At 41.6% G+C, this 16,069-nt stretch overlaps 1 protein-coding gene across 9 annotated transcripts in view; it reads left to right on the top strand.

Moving 5' to 3' along the window:
* The window catches only part of LOC135103103 (ryanodine receptor-like), a 151,580-nt gene that overhangs the window by 113,356 nt on the left and 22,155 nt on the right, over window positions 1–16,069 (top strand). For 6 of the 9 annotated variants that reach the window (XM_064009120.1, XM_064009128.1, XM_064009122.1 and 3 more), the window contains 24 exons: window positions 349–473; window positions 721–975; window positions 1,116–1,322; window positions 1,556–1,720; window positions 1,868–2,014; window positions 2,513–2,674; window positions 3,058–3,194; window positions 3,699–3,867; window positions 4,346–4,474; window positions 4,604–4,748; window positions 5,120–5,243; window positions 5,554–5,781; window positions 5,921–6,071; window positions 6,386–6,535; window positions 6,755–6,890; window positions 7,194–7,439; window positions 7,958–8,147; window positions 8,732–9,005; window positions 9,137–9,316; window positions 9,427–9,564; window positions 9,877–9,900; window positions 11,762–11,923; window positions 12,072–12,296; window positions 12,980–13,089. In XM_064009120.1, coding sequence (XP_063865190.1) covers window positions 349–473; window positions 721–975; window positions 1,116–1,322; window positions 1,556–1,720; window positions 1,868–2,014; window positions 2,513–2,674; window positions 3,058–3,194; window positions 3,699–3,867; window positions 4,346–4,474; window positions 4,604–4,748; window positions 5,120–5,243; window positions 5,554–5,781; window positions 5,921–6,071; window positions 6,386–6,535; window positions 6,755–6,890; window positions 7,194–7,439; window positions 7,958–8,147; window positions 8,732–9,005; window positions 9,137–9,316; window positions 9,427–9,564; window positions 9,877–9,900; window positions 11,762–11,923; window positions 12,072–12,296; window positions 12,980–13,089 — 3,979 coding nt within the window. The remainder of the gene's footprint in view (window positions 1–348; window positions 474–720; window positions 976–1,115; window positions 1,323–1,555; window positions 1,721–1,867; window positions 2,015–2,512; window positions 2,675–3,057; window positions 3,195–3,698; window positions 3,868–4,345; window positions 4,475–4,603; window positions 4,749–5,119; window positions 5,244–5,553; window positions 5,782–5,920; window positions 6,072–6,385; window positions 6,536–6,754; window positions 6,891–7,193; window positions 7,440–7,957; window positions 8,148–8,731; window positions 9,006–9,136; window positions 9,317–9,426; window positions 9,565–9,876; window positions 9,901–11,761; window positions 11,924–12,071; window positions 12,297–12,979; window positions 13,090–16,069) is intronic. The other 3 variants (XM_064009123.1, XM_064009127.1, XM_064009124.1) reach the window with 1 other exon arrangement.

Genomic DNA, 16,069 nt, shown 5'->3' with positions numbered 1-16,069 from the left:
ACACACACACACACACACACACACACACACACACACACACACACACACACACACATCATCCTCAGGGCTGGCCCCAGCATGCCTCACTGCTCAGAGAGTCAAGCATCCCCTAGTATATGCACACTTTATGTACCCAAATCAGATTATTAATTATTCAAAGTACAAATGGAATATTAATTGAACAATCAAACATGATGGCTAAATGTAAGACTCCTTTTGTTAATACTATCCAATTGTGCCAAAATATTTAATTACAGTAGTAGAAAAACCTACAAACAAGCAAATTTTAAAAAATGCATTACTGCTCAACTCTTGATGGAACAAGGCTTGACATTTCACCGTTTGCAGGTGAGAGTGTTGAGGAGAATGCAAACCTGGTGATCCGCCTGCTGATCCGCCGCCCTGAGTGTCTGGGTCCCGCTCTTAGAGGTGAGGGAGAAGGTCTCCTGCGGGCCATCATGGATGCCAACAAGGTGAGTCTCACACACTAAACTTCCCTCACCCTTTATCTCTTTATTCATTCTGTCCCTCTTTCCTTTTCCATCATGTGCATTTTCCACCTTGTTCCTTATTTTATTCACCAATTTTATTTATTCTCTTCCCCCTCCTTACTCTTATTTTTATGTCTTCCTTCTCTTCTTTTTTCACACATTTCTCAACACCGCAGCTCACACTAGCCCTCATCTTCTCCTCTTAACCCTCACCATCCTGCTCTGCCAGATGTCTGAGCGCATTGCTGCCCAGCGTCTTGGTGCTGAGGCTGAGGGTGCTGTGCCCATTGACCACCCAATGCCAGCTGGTGATGATGATGAAGACTATATTGACACTGGTGCTGCCATCTTGGCCTTCTACTGCACCCTGGTAGATCTGATGGGCCGCTGTGCCCCAGAGGCCAATGTGATTGCTCAAGGGAAGAATGACAGCCTGCGAGCGCGTGCCATCCTGCGCTCACTGGTGCCCCTTGAGGATTTGCAGGTAATGCATTTTAGTGACGTGACAGATGTGTATCTAGATTTCAGACTTCAGAGTATCACTGAAGTATAATAATATACCAGAGGATGTGTTTTATCATAATAGCCAAACCAGTTAATTTCATTGTTGTGGTGTGTGTCCAGGGTGTGCTGTCCCTGCGCTTCACACTGTCCAACACAGCTGCTGAGGAGGGCCGCAGTGACATCCCACCTGGCCTCATCCCTGCCCACAAGCAGAGCATTGTCCTCTTCCTGGAGCGAGTGTATGGAATGGATGACAAGGAGCTGTTCTTCTCCCTCCTGGAGCATGCCTTCCTGCTTGATCTGCGTGCTGCCACCTCTCTTGACAAGGTAAGTCCCTCCCCCACTCACTTGTCCTCACCTTCTACTTGTCATCATGGCTGGATAATGGAGGCTTCCTGTTTGGTACCATAAAATATTGGACATGTTGATGGATATTAAGAATCAAGCATACCAATAGAACAATTATGAGAAACTTAATTTTAACCTTGATACTCACTTAAGAATTATAGTTATTTTCAGTTGTTTATGTTAATGTGCTTCCTTCCTGTCTTCCCTCATAGTCTGATGGCTCTGAATCTGAGATGGGTTTGGCACTTAACCGCTATATTGGCAACTCCATCCTACCTGCACTCATCAAGCATTCTAACTTCTACTCTGAGGCTGACCAGCATGCACCACTCCTCGATGCCACATTGCACACTGTCTACCGTCTCTCCAAATGCAAGGTTAGTCTGTTTCTGCATATTGCTGTGGCCTATTATACCCTTCATATAATTCATATAATTTTGTATTTGTGGTTATGGAATGTGAAAGACTGATGTAAGAAGTCTTCTTACATTGTGCACATATGACTCTTTTGTCTCTCTCAATAGATCTTGACAAAGGGGCAGCGTGAGGGTGTGTCAGACTTCCTGGTTGCTCTGACCCGAGAGATGCAACCTGCTGCCCTCCTGCCACTCCTCCGCAAGTTGACCATTGATGTGTCCAAGCTCTCTGAATACACCACTGTGGCTCTCAGGGTGAGTCTCATACTGTACACCTTATCTGTCATGCCCTGTGTCTTGTATCATACAGGAGGCAAACATTATGATAAAGCTTGCATATTCAGATTTGAAGGACATGTATAATTGTATTTACTTATGGCATTTATTAGGCTGGAATTGGTTATATAATTTACAGTTTCTATTTTACATTCAGATATATGTTGAAATCAAGTAGATTGTGGTGTTTCAGAGCTGTTCTGTCATCATCTGTACCTGAAATAGTCATATTTAATCTCTCTCTCTCTCTCTCTCTCTCTCTCTCTCTCTCTCTCTCTCTCTCTCTCTCTCTCTCTCTCTCTCTCTCTCTCTCTCTCTCTCTCTCTCTCTCTCTCTCTCTCTCTCTCTCTCTCTCTCTCTCTCTCTCTCTCTCTCTCTCTCTCTCTCTCTCTCTCTCTCTCTCTCTCTCTCTCTCTCTCTCTCTCTCTCTCTCTCTCTCTCTCTCTCTCTCTCTCTCTCTCTCTCTCTCTGCTGCAGCTCCTAACACTTCACTATGAGCGTTGTGGCAAGTACTATGGCACCTCGTCCAACACTCCTGGCACGGCGTCAGAGGAGGAGAAGCGCCTCACCATGATGCTCTTCACCAACATCTTTGACTCCCTCGCCAAGATGGAATATGACCCAGAGCTCTTCAGCAAGGTGAGTACTAGCATCTCTTCCCTGGTCCTCCCATCCCAGACCACCCAGACACCTTTGCCTCTCAGTACGTACATGAGTGATTGCAGTGAAAATCGGTTTGAGAAAATAAAAGGGGTAAAGAAGATTGATTGTGATAGAATATTGTTTTATTTGACTACCAGCACTTTCTCAGCCTTGCCCTATATTTGCCAAAGTTTATTTCTCCTTTCTCTTTTTCTATCCTTTCTCTTCTCCATCTTGTCTCTTTCTCCATCCTTATCTCCCTTTTTTTTTCTTTCCGTTTCTATACACATTCCTGCATCCCTGGTTTCTTTCCATTTCATTCCTTGATTTCCTTAATTTCTTCCCTTCACACCTGCATTCTTCCTGTTCTTCCCCACCAGGCACTCCCATGTCTGTCTGCCATTGGGTGTGCTCTGCCCCCTGACTACTCCCTGACTCACGGCCACGAAGAGGAGCTGTACAACACATCCTCCTGCTCTGAAGGTCCTTACAAGCCCACACCCATCGACACCACTGAGTAAGTAAGGCAGATGAAATGATGGATAGACAGACAAGCAAACAAATAGAAAGGCAGATATGATAAGGTGGCCATGCAGATAAGTGAGTGAACACATGCAGACACATGCAGAAGAATGGCTGGCAGACAAGAAATAAAGTTGGAAGATGGGCTGGCAAAGTAAATGAAAATTCTAAAGAGTGTAATAGGTAGACTAATAAATTAATGAATAGACATGCAAATAGATAAATATGTAGGTAGGCAAGTAGATGTAGTGATAGTTAAATAAATAGATATATACAATTAGTAGGTCTTTAGAATAAGAAAACAGATATAAACAAAACAGAGAAATAGAGAATAGAATGAAGGAAAGATAAAAAACAGGTACATAATTAAAAATATGAGGGACTGAAGAGTATATAAACATACTTAAAAGGGAAACACTTGAGAAGTAAACTTAATTAAATCTTTGTTGTTTATGCACACCTGGGTTTGTTATTGTGCCAATGTGAGTATGTCCGGCAGTGTGCACCTAGACGAAGACATCCAGGACCTGATCAAGAAGTTCAGCGAGCATTACCATGATGCTTGGGCCTCAAGGAAACTGGAGAGTGGTTGGAGTTATGGTGAGACTTGGTCTGGAGAGGAGAAGCTGCATCCAAGACTCAAGCCTTTCAATATGCTGTCAGATTATGTGAGTGTGTGTCAGTGTGTGTGTTGGTAGATGCTTCTAATGTATCAGTAGTGGTTGCAGTGATATAAATAAAGTGTGTTATAGTATTATAGTATTGCTGATCATGATGGAAATGCAGGAAGTACAATAAAAACAGTAATGGTAAAGGTGATGAGAATGATTTTATTGAAGAAGGAAAGCATGATGAAGGCAGGAATGGTGGTGATGTTAGAGCTGTTGGTCATGATAAAGGTGGAGGATGGTATTAGCTATGGTGGTGGAGGTACCAGTGGAGATCATAGTGGTGACTGTATTGGATTAAAAGACCAAATCTGGAACTATTTTTACGTACTAGCATTACTTGGTATACGATTATAGTGAGTGGCAGTTGAATAAGGTTTTTTTAGTATTTGTTCTTGAAATGCTTGTATCCTTCAGCTAGTAGTTATAAAAAGTATATTAACAAAAAAATTCACCTCTATCCTCCATGGCATTGCAGGAGAGGGAGCGTTACCGGGAGCCAGTGAGGGACGCCATCAAGGCCCTGCTGGCAATCAAGTGGAAGATTGAATACGAGAGTGAGGGTGTATCTACCAGTGGCAGGGAACAGCTACACCGCCAGGACACTGTGAGTATTGGCAATGGTCTGAATCATTTACTATCTCTCTCTTTTCTTAATCCCCCTCATAAAATTTTTTTTAACCCTCAATTGATTTAAATAGATATTAATGCTTATGTTATCTCTTCCTTCTTGCAGTCTGACCTGTACAACTACAACCCTCAACCAGTGGACATGACCAACCTCACACTGTCCAGGGAGATGCAAAACATGGCTGAGCGTCTTGCTGAGAATGCACATGATATCTGGGCCAAGAGGAAGAAGGAGGAGGTGGAGGCATGTGGTGAGTAGTGCTGAGGATGCTCTCAGTGGTGCACTAGCAGCAGGACACCAGGGTCAAGACACAGCTGGGTTACAGTATGTTGTTCAAGGTGTTTGAGGTTGTAAAAGTAGTTCTATGTTGTTGGTTTATAATGTTGCCTTAAGTATCCATGCTTGAAATCTTAATTTATTAATAACTTGAGCACAGGTTTGTAAAGAAATTGAAGGTATGAACATAAAATATGTACCATGATTTTTTATGAAGAATAGTAATTTTTGTTAAAATTGATTGTGAACAGTATTTTCATGTTACCAGTTTTCTTACATTTATTATCTTATATTCTCCTTCATGTTGCCTTTCCTAATATTCCTTTTCTGCTCTTTCTCCCCCAGGCGGTGGCATCCATCCCCAGATGGTGCCATACGACATGCTTACGGAAAAGGAGAAGCGCAAAGACCGTTTCCGCTCAGTTGAGCTCCTCAAATACCTGCAGTTCATGGGCTACAAACTCACCAGGTAAAGTTTGTACATCTATCACAGAATTACACATTATTTCAGTATGAAAACAAAGATATTGTCACATCATCACTTCTTACCACATTGTTTCACAGTCTAGATAAAGACTGTAACCAAAAGTATTTCAAACCTCACTGATACACATTCAATACAGAACAGTAAAGTAGAACTGACATCAAAATAGGGAATAAACCTTATATGCTTACTTGCTCTCTCTTCAAAACTCAAGCTGTATTCAGTGTTTCATTGTATAATAGGCAGGATAAAATGCCATCCCTCCCTAATCTTCCATTGTCCTCTTCTCTCTCAGGGGCCATGGTGACGGTGAGGATCCAGGTGGTGCTTCAGGAGCTGTGGAGCGTCGCTTTGCCTACAGTTTGCTGGAAAAGCTGCTGCAGTACCTTGACTCTGCAGCAGTCAACATGAAGCTCCTGAAACCTTCAACCAACTACTCAAGACGTAGTTCCTTCAAGACCTCCACTAAAGATGTCAAGTTCTTCTCAAAGGTGGTTTTGCCACTGATGGAGAAATACTTCAGGTGAACTATGGAAGTGATGCAATTTGGATGGTTTATTTGGGCTGTAGATTTCTTCTGTCACCATTTATGTCAATTTCTTTATTTCCAAATGCTATTATGTTATGCCTAAGGCTAACTGCCATTTCCTAAACTCTAACAGCACCAACCGCAACTACTTCCTGGCAGTGGCGATGACAAACAACATGGTGGGCAGCGCATCCCTCAAGGAAAAGGAGATGGTTGCCTCACTCTTCTGTAAGCTGGCCAATCTCATGCGCACCAAGAGCACCTGCATTGGCTCAGACACCAAGGTGAGGGAGGTGCCCAAGTCAGGCAGTGAAATATGAGAGGTGACCACTCCAACTTTAATAATATAACCAAAAACCAGTGCAATACTTTAGGAATGTATGAAAAATGTTGGTGATATGATTGCTTTTTACAGTATTGACTTAATTATCTTTGAGTCTGAATTGTTGTTTCACTAATGCATCTATTATTGGTTTAAACAACTTTTGCATTGCTGTGTAGTCTTAGCCTCCTTTTTTTTCTAAAGCTGCTTATAAAGGGAGGCCTCAGATGTGCAACACCCATATTGTATGTGGCTAAAGACCAACATCCTCTACAGGTGACTGTCAAGTGCCTGCAGGTTATTGTCCGTTCAGTAGACGCCAAAACACTTGCCAAGAGTCTGCCAGAATTCATTCGTACCTCAATGCTCACCTTCTTCAACAATGCTGCTATTGACATGGAGCACTGCATTCAGTGCTTGCAGGAGGTGAGGGGAGGAGAGGAAGGTGCAGTTCATTCATGTGGGAATTTTCTTTTGTGAATCTTAAACTTAGCTTCTGCATGACAATATGTACTTGAAAGTCTTCAGTTAAGGTTGAAAAATTTTAGATAATGTGGTGTGCACTCAGGGATGTGAATAGTGTCTATATGACACAGTTCATTGAGCAAGGTTTGGGTGTAACATCCATGCTTTGTCCTGCTTCAGGGCAAATATGCCTACATTCGCGGGACACACCTCAAGACCTCTGCATCCCTCAACTACATCCAGACGGTGCTGCTGCCAGTGCTCACCTCCCTCTTTGACCACACAGCTGCCTGCGAGTTTGGCCAAGATCTGCTGTGTGAGTCCCACTACTGTGTTTTGTGTCTTTATAGACTACAACAACCTTATAACAAATTCGAAATGCTGCATCACTTCACAGCATAAATAAAATAAATGACCTAGTTCATTTTAGAACTTTTATGATCTATCTCAGCATGTTATTTGAGTAATATTTAGGGATAAACATTGAATATCTAGTCTACTTACATTAAAGAAATTTACTTGCCTTGAGTATCACATCAGTAAAAGGTATGATAATTTATCTCCAGAATTATATTGAATGAACAGTAATTACCTTGGGCATGTGTCTGCCTTCCTACAGTGGATGAGATTCAGGTGGCCTGCTACAAGATTCTGGCAGCTCTCTACCAGCTAGGGACAGACCTCACCCTCGACAGCGGCAAGACTTTCATGAAGAAAGAACTTGACCGCCACAGACCCTCCATTGGAAACTGTCTAGGGGCCTTTGCTGCCACCTTTCCTGTTGCCTTCCTGGAGCCCATGATGAACAAAAACAACCCTTGGAGCATCCACAACCGCATTGCTGACCAGTCCCTTGAGGCTCAGGGTTGGTATTTTCTCTCTCTCTCTCTCTCTCTCTCTCTCTCTCTCTCTCTCTCTCTCTCTCTCTCTCTCTCTCTCTCTCTCTCTCTCTCTCTCTCTCTCTCTCATCATTTTCTTTGTTAAGTGATAAGGAAGGCAATTTCTTTGAACTTTAACATCATTCCTTCGTCAAATTCACACACCAAATTGTAAAACTTCTTCATGAAAATGAATGATAATAAAAGTGCTATTTGAATCATGGCTTAACTCTTTCACTTCTGTTTGGCACATCTTTCCTTAATCACTAACCACTCAAGATCTTCTACAGCCACCTCAAGACATTATACTGGCTAGGAATTGTAATATCTATTTTTTAATCTTCTACTCTTATTAATGCTTATAAAGAGTTCATACATTGTCTTTTTAATGGTGTGAATTGTCACATATCACAGTGAAAGGCTTAATCATCAGCTTTAAAGGCCAGTGTTGTGTTATCTTACTAGTCTTCATTTATGAGCATCATGTATCACCCATACTCAACAGAAATCATCTCCAAAATGGACACTGCAATGCCCAACCTGGAGGCAGTGCTGAAGCAGGTGGAGAAGTTTGTGGAGGAGGAGTCCAAGCACAGTGACCACCCTTACATCATTGACGTCATCCTGCCCATGCTGTGTTCCTACCTGCCCTTCTGGTGGAATCAAGGACCAGACAATGTCAATCCTTCTGAAGGGTATGTGTTGTCTCTTCATGACTCATCTTTCTTACTGTTATTTTCCCACAGTTATTGTTATTTATTTTATATATATATATATATATATATATATATATATATATATATATATATATATATATATATATATATATATATATATATATATATATATTTTTTTTTTTTTTTTTTTAAGCAGATGATACTAGAACTCAGGCACTTTTTTATCTTTGATGTGTGTGTGTGTGTGTGTGTGTGTGTGTGTGTGTGTGTGTTTATGTTTGTGTGTGTTTGTGTGTGTTTGTGTGTGTGTGTGTGTGTGTGTGTGTGTGTGTGTGTGTGTGTGTGTGTGTGTGTGATGACAGGCAAGCTAATCATTAAGGAAAGGATTTCTTGTGTTATGAAAACACAGATTGCTGAAGAGCCAAGAGTAGGGATAAATGCATGCTCATGTGATTTTCAAAAGTCATATAGCATCAGTCATTTGTGTTCTGAAAGTTATATCTTATAGTATGAGTATTTCCTGTGGTGTACATTTGTGTTCTGAAAGTTATATCTCAAGAGGTGACATTTCCTGGGCCATGCATTTGTACTGTGTGTGGCAGGAACCATGTGTCGATGGTGACGTGTGAGCATATGAACCAGCTGCTGCGTCTGGTGCTGCGGCTCATCATGTACAATGTTGGTGTGGAGAACGCCCCCTGGATGACCCGCATTGCTGGCTACACACAGCAGATCATCATCAACTCGAGTGAGGAGCTGCTGCGGGACCCTTACCTTCCCCTGGCAGACCGAGTGCACAAGCGCGCTGATTACATGTTCAACAAGGAGGAGAACCTGCGAAGCTTCCTGAAATCCACCACTGAAGACACCAGTCAGGTGAGTCTTTTGCCCACACACACTGAAAACTTACAGGTAAGCTGGTTCATGAATCAAACTTTGAATCTGGCTTTACTTAAGGTTTTATGTAATGATTTTAATAAAGTGCATATGTGTGTGTGCTCTTTTAGGTGGAGAGTCAGCTGCAGGAGGAATGGCAGCTGCTGACAAGGGACATCTACGCCTTCTACCCACTGCTCATCAAGTACGTGGACCAGCACCGCAACTACTGGCTCAAGAATGGTGTCCCAGAGGCTGAGGATGTGTACAACAGAGTAGCACAGATTTTCCACATCTGGTCCAACTCTCAGGTAATAACACACACACACACACACACACAAAGATTCCTGAACTATTGTGTGACCTACACACTGTTCAGACAAATAATAATAACTCCCTCCCTCCACCCTTCCCTTTGCAGTACTTCAGACGTGAGGAGACCAACTTCATTAGCCAGAATGAGATTGATAACATGACATTGATCATGCCCACCACGTCCTCCCGCAACCGCCAAGCCACAGCACCTGATCCTGTAGGCAACACAGGAGGCAAGGTCAAGGTATGTCCCTGCACAGTCTCACCAGTCCTCATGCTCTCTGTTCTTTCAATCTTTTCTTGTCTTACTGACATGAGGGTTTGACTCTTTAATGTCTTTAACATTCTTAACCTGTGTTTTGCTCTTACTGTCATTACTCTTTTATTTTTGGGTATTATTTTTTTTCTCATGAGTTTCTCTTGTATAGCTTCACTCAATAAGTCATACAGTCTTGATTGCCAAGAGATCTAATCTCGTCTTTTGTGAAGTGAAAACTACCAAGGAATGGCTTGCAATGATGCTATTCTCATACCTAACTCATCTTACCATCGGCAGCAGCCTGGGATGCCGGTGATAGTAGTACGTAAGCGAATGCGTTTGTTGTCTGTCTGATGGTGCCCGTGTGTCTTTGTTGTTATCCCACCCCTAACACAGAGGCATTACTCCATCCCATTCAAGGGATGCCTCACCTGTGATGCTCCACCAGGAATGTCACTGCCCCCTTTCACTTTCAACAGGACTCACAGCTTATGTTTTACATTCACACTCACTCTTTTTTCCTCACCATCCAGTTTTCTTAGACATATCAACCAGTTTCATCTTCTCCCTACAGTACCAATGTTTGATTTACTCATCCTGACAGACTGAGGAAACTTTACAGTTTGACATTTTTTTTACGGTTGTTATGGTTGTTATGACAGCTTTAGGTGCATCTCTTGTACATCAGATGCCCATCCAGCACAACAGACAGCCCGGAGCATGTGGGCCTCTCAGATGTGAAGGTTTGCCTTCCCACCACCCCTTCATTTCCATTCCTCCACCAAGTCACTTGCTCACTGCTCCACAACTTGTAGGAGGAAGGACAAATGTATAGGGCACACTTATCTTCCACAATGAACAACTGAGCATGACTGACATTTCTTTGCATATTCATACCATCAGTATTTCTTGTACTTGTATTACTTGTACATTTATTATATACACAGGCCTTGTTGTTATTTTGTTGCATGTCTCCTCCTGTTCAAATTCCACTAATAGTTATCCCATAAGTTATTGTTGCTTACTTTGGAATGCTGACACATCATTAAAAGACATTCTCTAAAATAAATAAAGGCCTTTTAGCTTTGTTGAAAACTTTATTTTTGGATAACTAGTTTCATGTATGTATTCCTGTATATTAGTGAATGCAGTTACACTCAAGAGGATACAGCTCATGAGTTAGGAGTCATCATTGCTAGGAATAGTTCATAAAGATCTTCAGGGAAACAAATCAATTAGTTTTGGAAGAACAGGGCAAAGGAGGCAGTGGAGGCAGGACAGACCAAAGTAAGGGAAAGCAGAAGAGAAGTATGGCATTGGATATGGAAGGACAGCATGAAGCAAGGCATGACAGCCCCAAGATATTGTGGGGGCAGCCCTCTTACTTGCCTTGCAAGTCTACATTGCATTATTTTTGTCATTCTAGTGGTATGTGTTCTTTAGATGAAGGAGGAATGCAAAAAGTGTTTTTTCTTGACCACAAAATATTCTTGCATTTCTGTTTGTTCTGCAGCAAGTGCTATGAAAGATTTTGTATCAGAATTATTAATATGGATCACTTAGATGCTCTTTAGAGGAGTCTTGCCATAATTGGAAAAGACTTCTGTATTGTATGCATGAGGAAATCAGATTTTTTCTCATGGAACCAAAGTTTGAATTTACAAATGTGGATCTTTTTATTAATGCATAAGTGTATTTTTATAATGAAAATGTGACATTTCATTGACTTATTATGAAATGCCATCCACTCATCAGTTTATGATTTGATTTTTCATTAATGGAAAATTTGTAAACATAAAGAAATTATATCTGTATTAGGATATATGCTTGTGGTAATCTTCAGCTATGATCACTTTTTTTTCATTCTTTTTAAGTATCAAGCATGGTTCATAATTGAAGTGGAAGCATCATCATTAGTGAGGCAACAAAAATATGCAGAATAGCTTTTGATAGCATTGTATGTGCAGTTCTTAATGTGAAATTCAGTTGATTTCATTTAGTCAAACTTGTTGCATCCAAGTATGAGAGAGAGCTTCTGTGCCAACAAGTGAGACACAACATCAATAACACCTATAAGCAGGCAACTCACATGTCAGGTGTGGGGTACAGGGCTGAGGGGCCAGCAGCTTCTGGTGGGTATCTGTTAGATAGAAAGAAATCACAGCTGTGTTGCTCATTACAGAAAAAGAAAAAACGTAGCGGAGCCAAAAAGACCAACAAGGAAAAGGAGCTGGCCTCATCCTTGATGGTGGCATGCCTCAAACGTCTGCTGCCTGTTGGCCTCAATCTTTTTGCAGGGCGTGAGCAGGAGATTGTCCAGCACTGCAAAGAGAAACATTTAGCGGTGAGTCTTGACTGTCACCTCATCTTTCTTACAATACACAGGTTTCCTGTACACAAAATCACTGAATTTGTAAATATTATATCTCATGTATCTCAGTGTAATGCGTGTTCCTATTTTTGCATTATAAGAGCATATCTCCCCTCAACAGAAAGTGGCTGAGAATGAGATCCTGGATTTTGTCAAGACACAGCTGACACTGCCAGACAAGTATGATCCAGCAGACGCCATGAACTGGCAGCACACACTGTATTCCAGGCTGGGCGGCGGCCGGACACCTCGTGAGGATGAGGAAGACAAGAAGCTAGTGCCCACTGTCGACGACACTGTAGAGCGTATTGTGGCCATGGCTAAAGTACTCTACGGCCTCCATATTGTGAGTCTTCTTTTCTCTCAGATTCTGACCATCACAGTACCACACTCTCAAGTTCCCTTTCTTCCAGCATGGGATTCATCTTTGCACTTTCATTTTGTTCTTTATTTGATTTCTTATTTGTTTGCTCTATGTTTTATCTTTTATTTACTTTAGTCTGCTTATGTGTGTCCCTTTGCTTTATAATTATCAACTTATGTAAATACTTTGTGCCACATCTCCCTGATATGATATCTACAGTCACTCTTCAGTATTAGAAGGTCTATGTCCATCCTATTATTCTTTGCTCAAGTATTGCCTCATCATTATTATCAAATAGTTACTATATTATTATTTGCACTTTTCTTGCATCCTAGCATGTTTGTTGTAGCTGGCTATGGATTCTATGAAGTCTCCTCACACCTTGTGGAAAACAGCTGCACAAAGATCATTCTTTGAAGTGCTGGGGATGAGAAGCAAGGATGGTGCATCCTCTACATTGAAATAAAAATTTTGAGGAAATTCAACTTTCATGATACATGGTTACCAGCTTCATGTTTTCAAAGACTTCCAAGTTCTATGGTGGCCTTTGCCTTAGCATAGATTTCTGGACTTGCTGTTTGGAGACAACCCTTGAGAACCTCGCCCCTTCACCTCACCCACCTCTGCATCTCTGCTTCGCTTTGGTAATGTACTTGGTCCGGCAGATTGACCATCCACAAACCTCGAAGGAGGTGTGGCGCTCTGTTGTGTCTATCCAGCGGAAGCGTGCCGTCATCGCCTGCTTCCGCCAGACCTCTCTCCACATGATGCCAAGGTACCTGGGTATCCAAGGACAACAGAAAATCCAGGACCCAGCGTGTGCTGCTTCTGCTCCTTGCAGTTTCTTTTCAGCTCCATTTCTTTTCCTCAATCTTCACATTAAAGTATTGACTCTGAGCCATATTTTGAATTTATTGCTGAGAATCATGAGTATGTGAGTTCTTTGAGATATGGAAATTAGTATTCTCTGGCTTATCAGTGTCTTAAATGAAGGCAGGAGGAGAAAGCTGCTGACAAAAGGCAGTGCCTGCTCTGTGTACTATCTTGCATGGGTTTTCTTTTTTCTGAATGGTTTTCCCATCCAGTACTGCATCATTGCTGGATTCTGAGTAGAATATAGGTACTTAGAAATTTTATTTTGAGTCATTAATTTTATTTGTATATCCCTTTTATATTTGTATCAAAGAGATGATCATGAAGCCCACTCCCTCCTCAGACTCATGGACGATGGCTGCCCACATCGTCCATGGTTACTAACAGTCCTATTAACTTTTTTTATCAGCAGGGTTTGCCTTTTTTAAATGGAACAAACTCCAAGTCAGATTTTTTAACCAAATATGCAATAACATACTAATATCTTCCCTTCTAACAGATATTTCAGGGAGGCACAGCTCAATCACCCAACCTTCATGTCCATCAGTCATTAAAATAAGAGCTCCAGGTCCTCACAGTACTTCTCTCAACAGGCATCCTCTCCTGTTATCTTTGTATATGCATACAATACAATTATTGCCTCAATTATAAATGTATAAGGAGGGAGACATCAAATAACTTGTAGTCATCCTTTAAAACATTCAGTCAACTCACCAGATACCAGCAGCATTCATGTAGCAGAGCCTGAGCTGAGCCTCCCTGCCCGCCCACCCACCCACCTGACACTACTGCTCCCAACCCTGCACATGACACAACCCCAGGCCTCCAGCACATCTTTTTGTGCATCCTTGCAACATCCTGTGAGGCATGTGGCTGGCAGGTGCAGGGTTGTGAGGTACTTGGTGTGTTCAAGCCACTGCCCACATCATGCTGAGGCAGTCTTCCCTGGGCCTCCACCCTCATCACTCAGGGCCTCTGCATTTATAACCATCCACTGATCCTGGAGCAAGGTTTCTGAAAGGAACAACATTTTTTTTTTTTTTTTTTTTTTTTGTTCTCACAGTCTCTATGCTCTGGGTGGGAAAGAACACATGGTATTAAATATGGAAGTAAGGAGTGGTGTGGGTGTTGAGTGTTTGGTATCGGGTGGGTGGTGAGCAGCTGTGTTTTACGGTAACTGTGCTGCACACTAACAACAGCTGATGGTGGCGGCCAACAGGCCTGCACCCCTCCTGCCTCTGGCGTGGGCTGGAGGAAACTGCTGTCGTTTGCTCGCAAGCGTGCCGCCATCGCCTGCCTCCGCTCTGTACCCTTCTATAACATCCGCAGGTAATGGGTCGAAGACACCTCATGGGTGCCTCATACTCGCTCATGGAAACCTGGGGATCACCTGGGCTCCTCCTTTAGTGCTGCTCCTTAAAAGTGGACATTAGTGTACAGTTATCTCTCCATTTATTCACAGTCTTTCACTATATTTGTAACTGAAAGACAAGCCATATTTTGTAATTGAAAGACAAGCCAAATTTTTTTCACTTAAATGGCATCTACAAATTACACAATAGGATTATCATTGTTAGACAGTACTTATTCATAAGCAATAACATCACTTCAATAACTCAGAGATAATGGTTATTAGACGTTACCTGCAAACTGACATGTTCTGTGGACTTACCTTTAGCAACTTTCCTATGGGGTTTCACAGACAAGACATGATAAACTCTCTTAGGTTATCCTAAAAGAATGACATTTCAGTATTTTCATCAGTATGAAAAGATGTCTGCTGACTATAAAATTATTGAAACATAACTTAGACCTACGAGTCCTACCTCTTTAGCTTCATCCTTACAAAAAGTTGTATCACAGAATTGGTTGGTAACACAAGACAGTTGGTAGTACAGGTGAAGCATGAAGCTTTAATGATACATTTTGCCATGACTCACTCTTAGGATTAATTGTTCTTTTCTGCACTGCCTACTCTCCTTTCTTCAGTTTTGGATCATTATCACATTTGCTAAAGAAAATTAATGTTAATGGTACTAAATTGGTATTTCATTTTGTTTCTTAAATATCTAATATGTAGTTGGCAGTATATTTTGTTACTCATTAAGAAAATCAACATGAAGCAAAAGTTTCCTTCAAATAATACGTTCACTCTACACACTAGTAACAACAACACTATTTTTGGACATTATTGGATGACCATTGGGAGCTCAGGAGATCCCCACGTGACTTCTTTATTTGGTGATCTGTTACGACCCAGCCATGAGCCTTCAACATCTTGGGTTTCAAGGCTGAAGACTGTGACATCTAACCTATGAACTGACTAAAGACTGACTCTTGCTAGTGCGGAAGAGGAAGAGAGAGATAGAGAGATAGAGTTGGTCCATCCTCAGCCTCTCGTATACCAGGCTCTTGGTTACCCCTAAAGCTAACAGCAACTTCAGCCTTTATATCCAAAATGTATGGCGTGAATGAGACCCAACCCCCCTTTGTTCACCTCCGTTTGGTGATTTTATTTTCGGTTATATTCATTGATTTCTTTTTTGAATGCTGCTGGCGCTGCTGCACTCAGGAGCATCATGAGGCATGGCGTCAGCAACCCAGACGTGTTCCAGATCATATGGTTATTGTGCTCTGTTTCTTCTTCTGGTGATATATTCTATTTTCCTTTGCTTTTTCCTTCAATAGACTGTCTCTGTCACTGATCTTACTGCAGAGTATGCGACAGTTTCACTTTCTGTCTCATGTCTCTTGTAGTCTTTAAGAATACTTATGAACTCAGCTTTTTCTTTCTTTCTAGTCTGTCCCTCACAATAACCCAATAATTTCCAACACGCCTGATTATTATTATTATTATTAATACTTTGCATTATTTTTTATTT

Source organism: Scylla paramamosain, chromosome 8 (genome assembly GCF_035594125.1).
Source record: "Scylla paramamosain isolate STU-SP2022 chromosome 8, ASM3559412v1, whole genome shotgun sequence".
Classification (NCBI taxonomy): Eukaryota; Metazoa; Arthropoda; class Malacostraca; order Decapoda; family Portunidae; genus Scylla; species Scylla paramamosain.
This window is presented reverse-complemented; position numbering and strand designations above follow the sequence as displayed.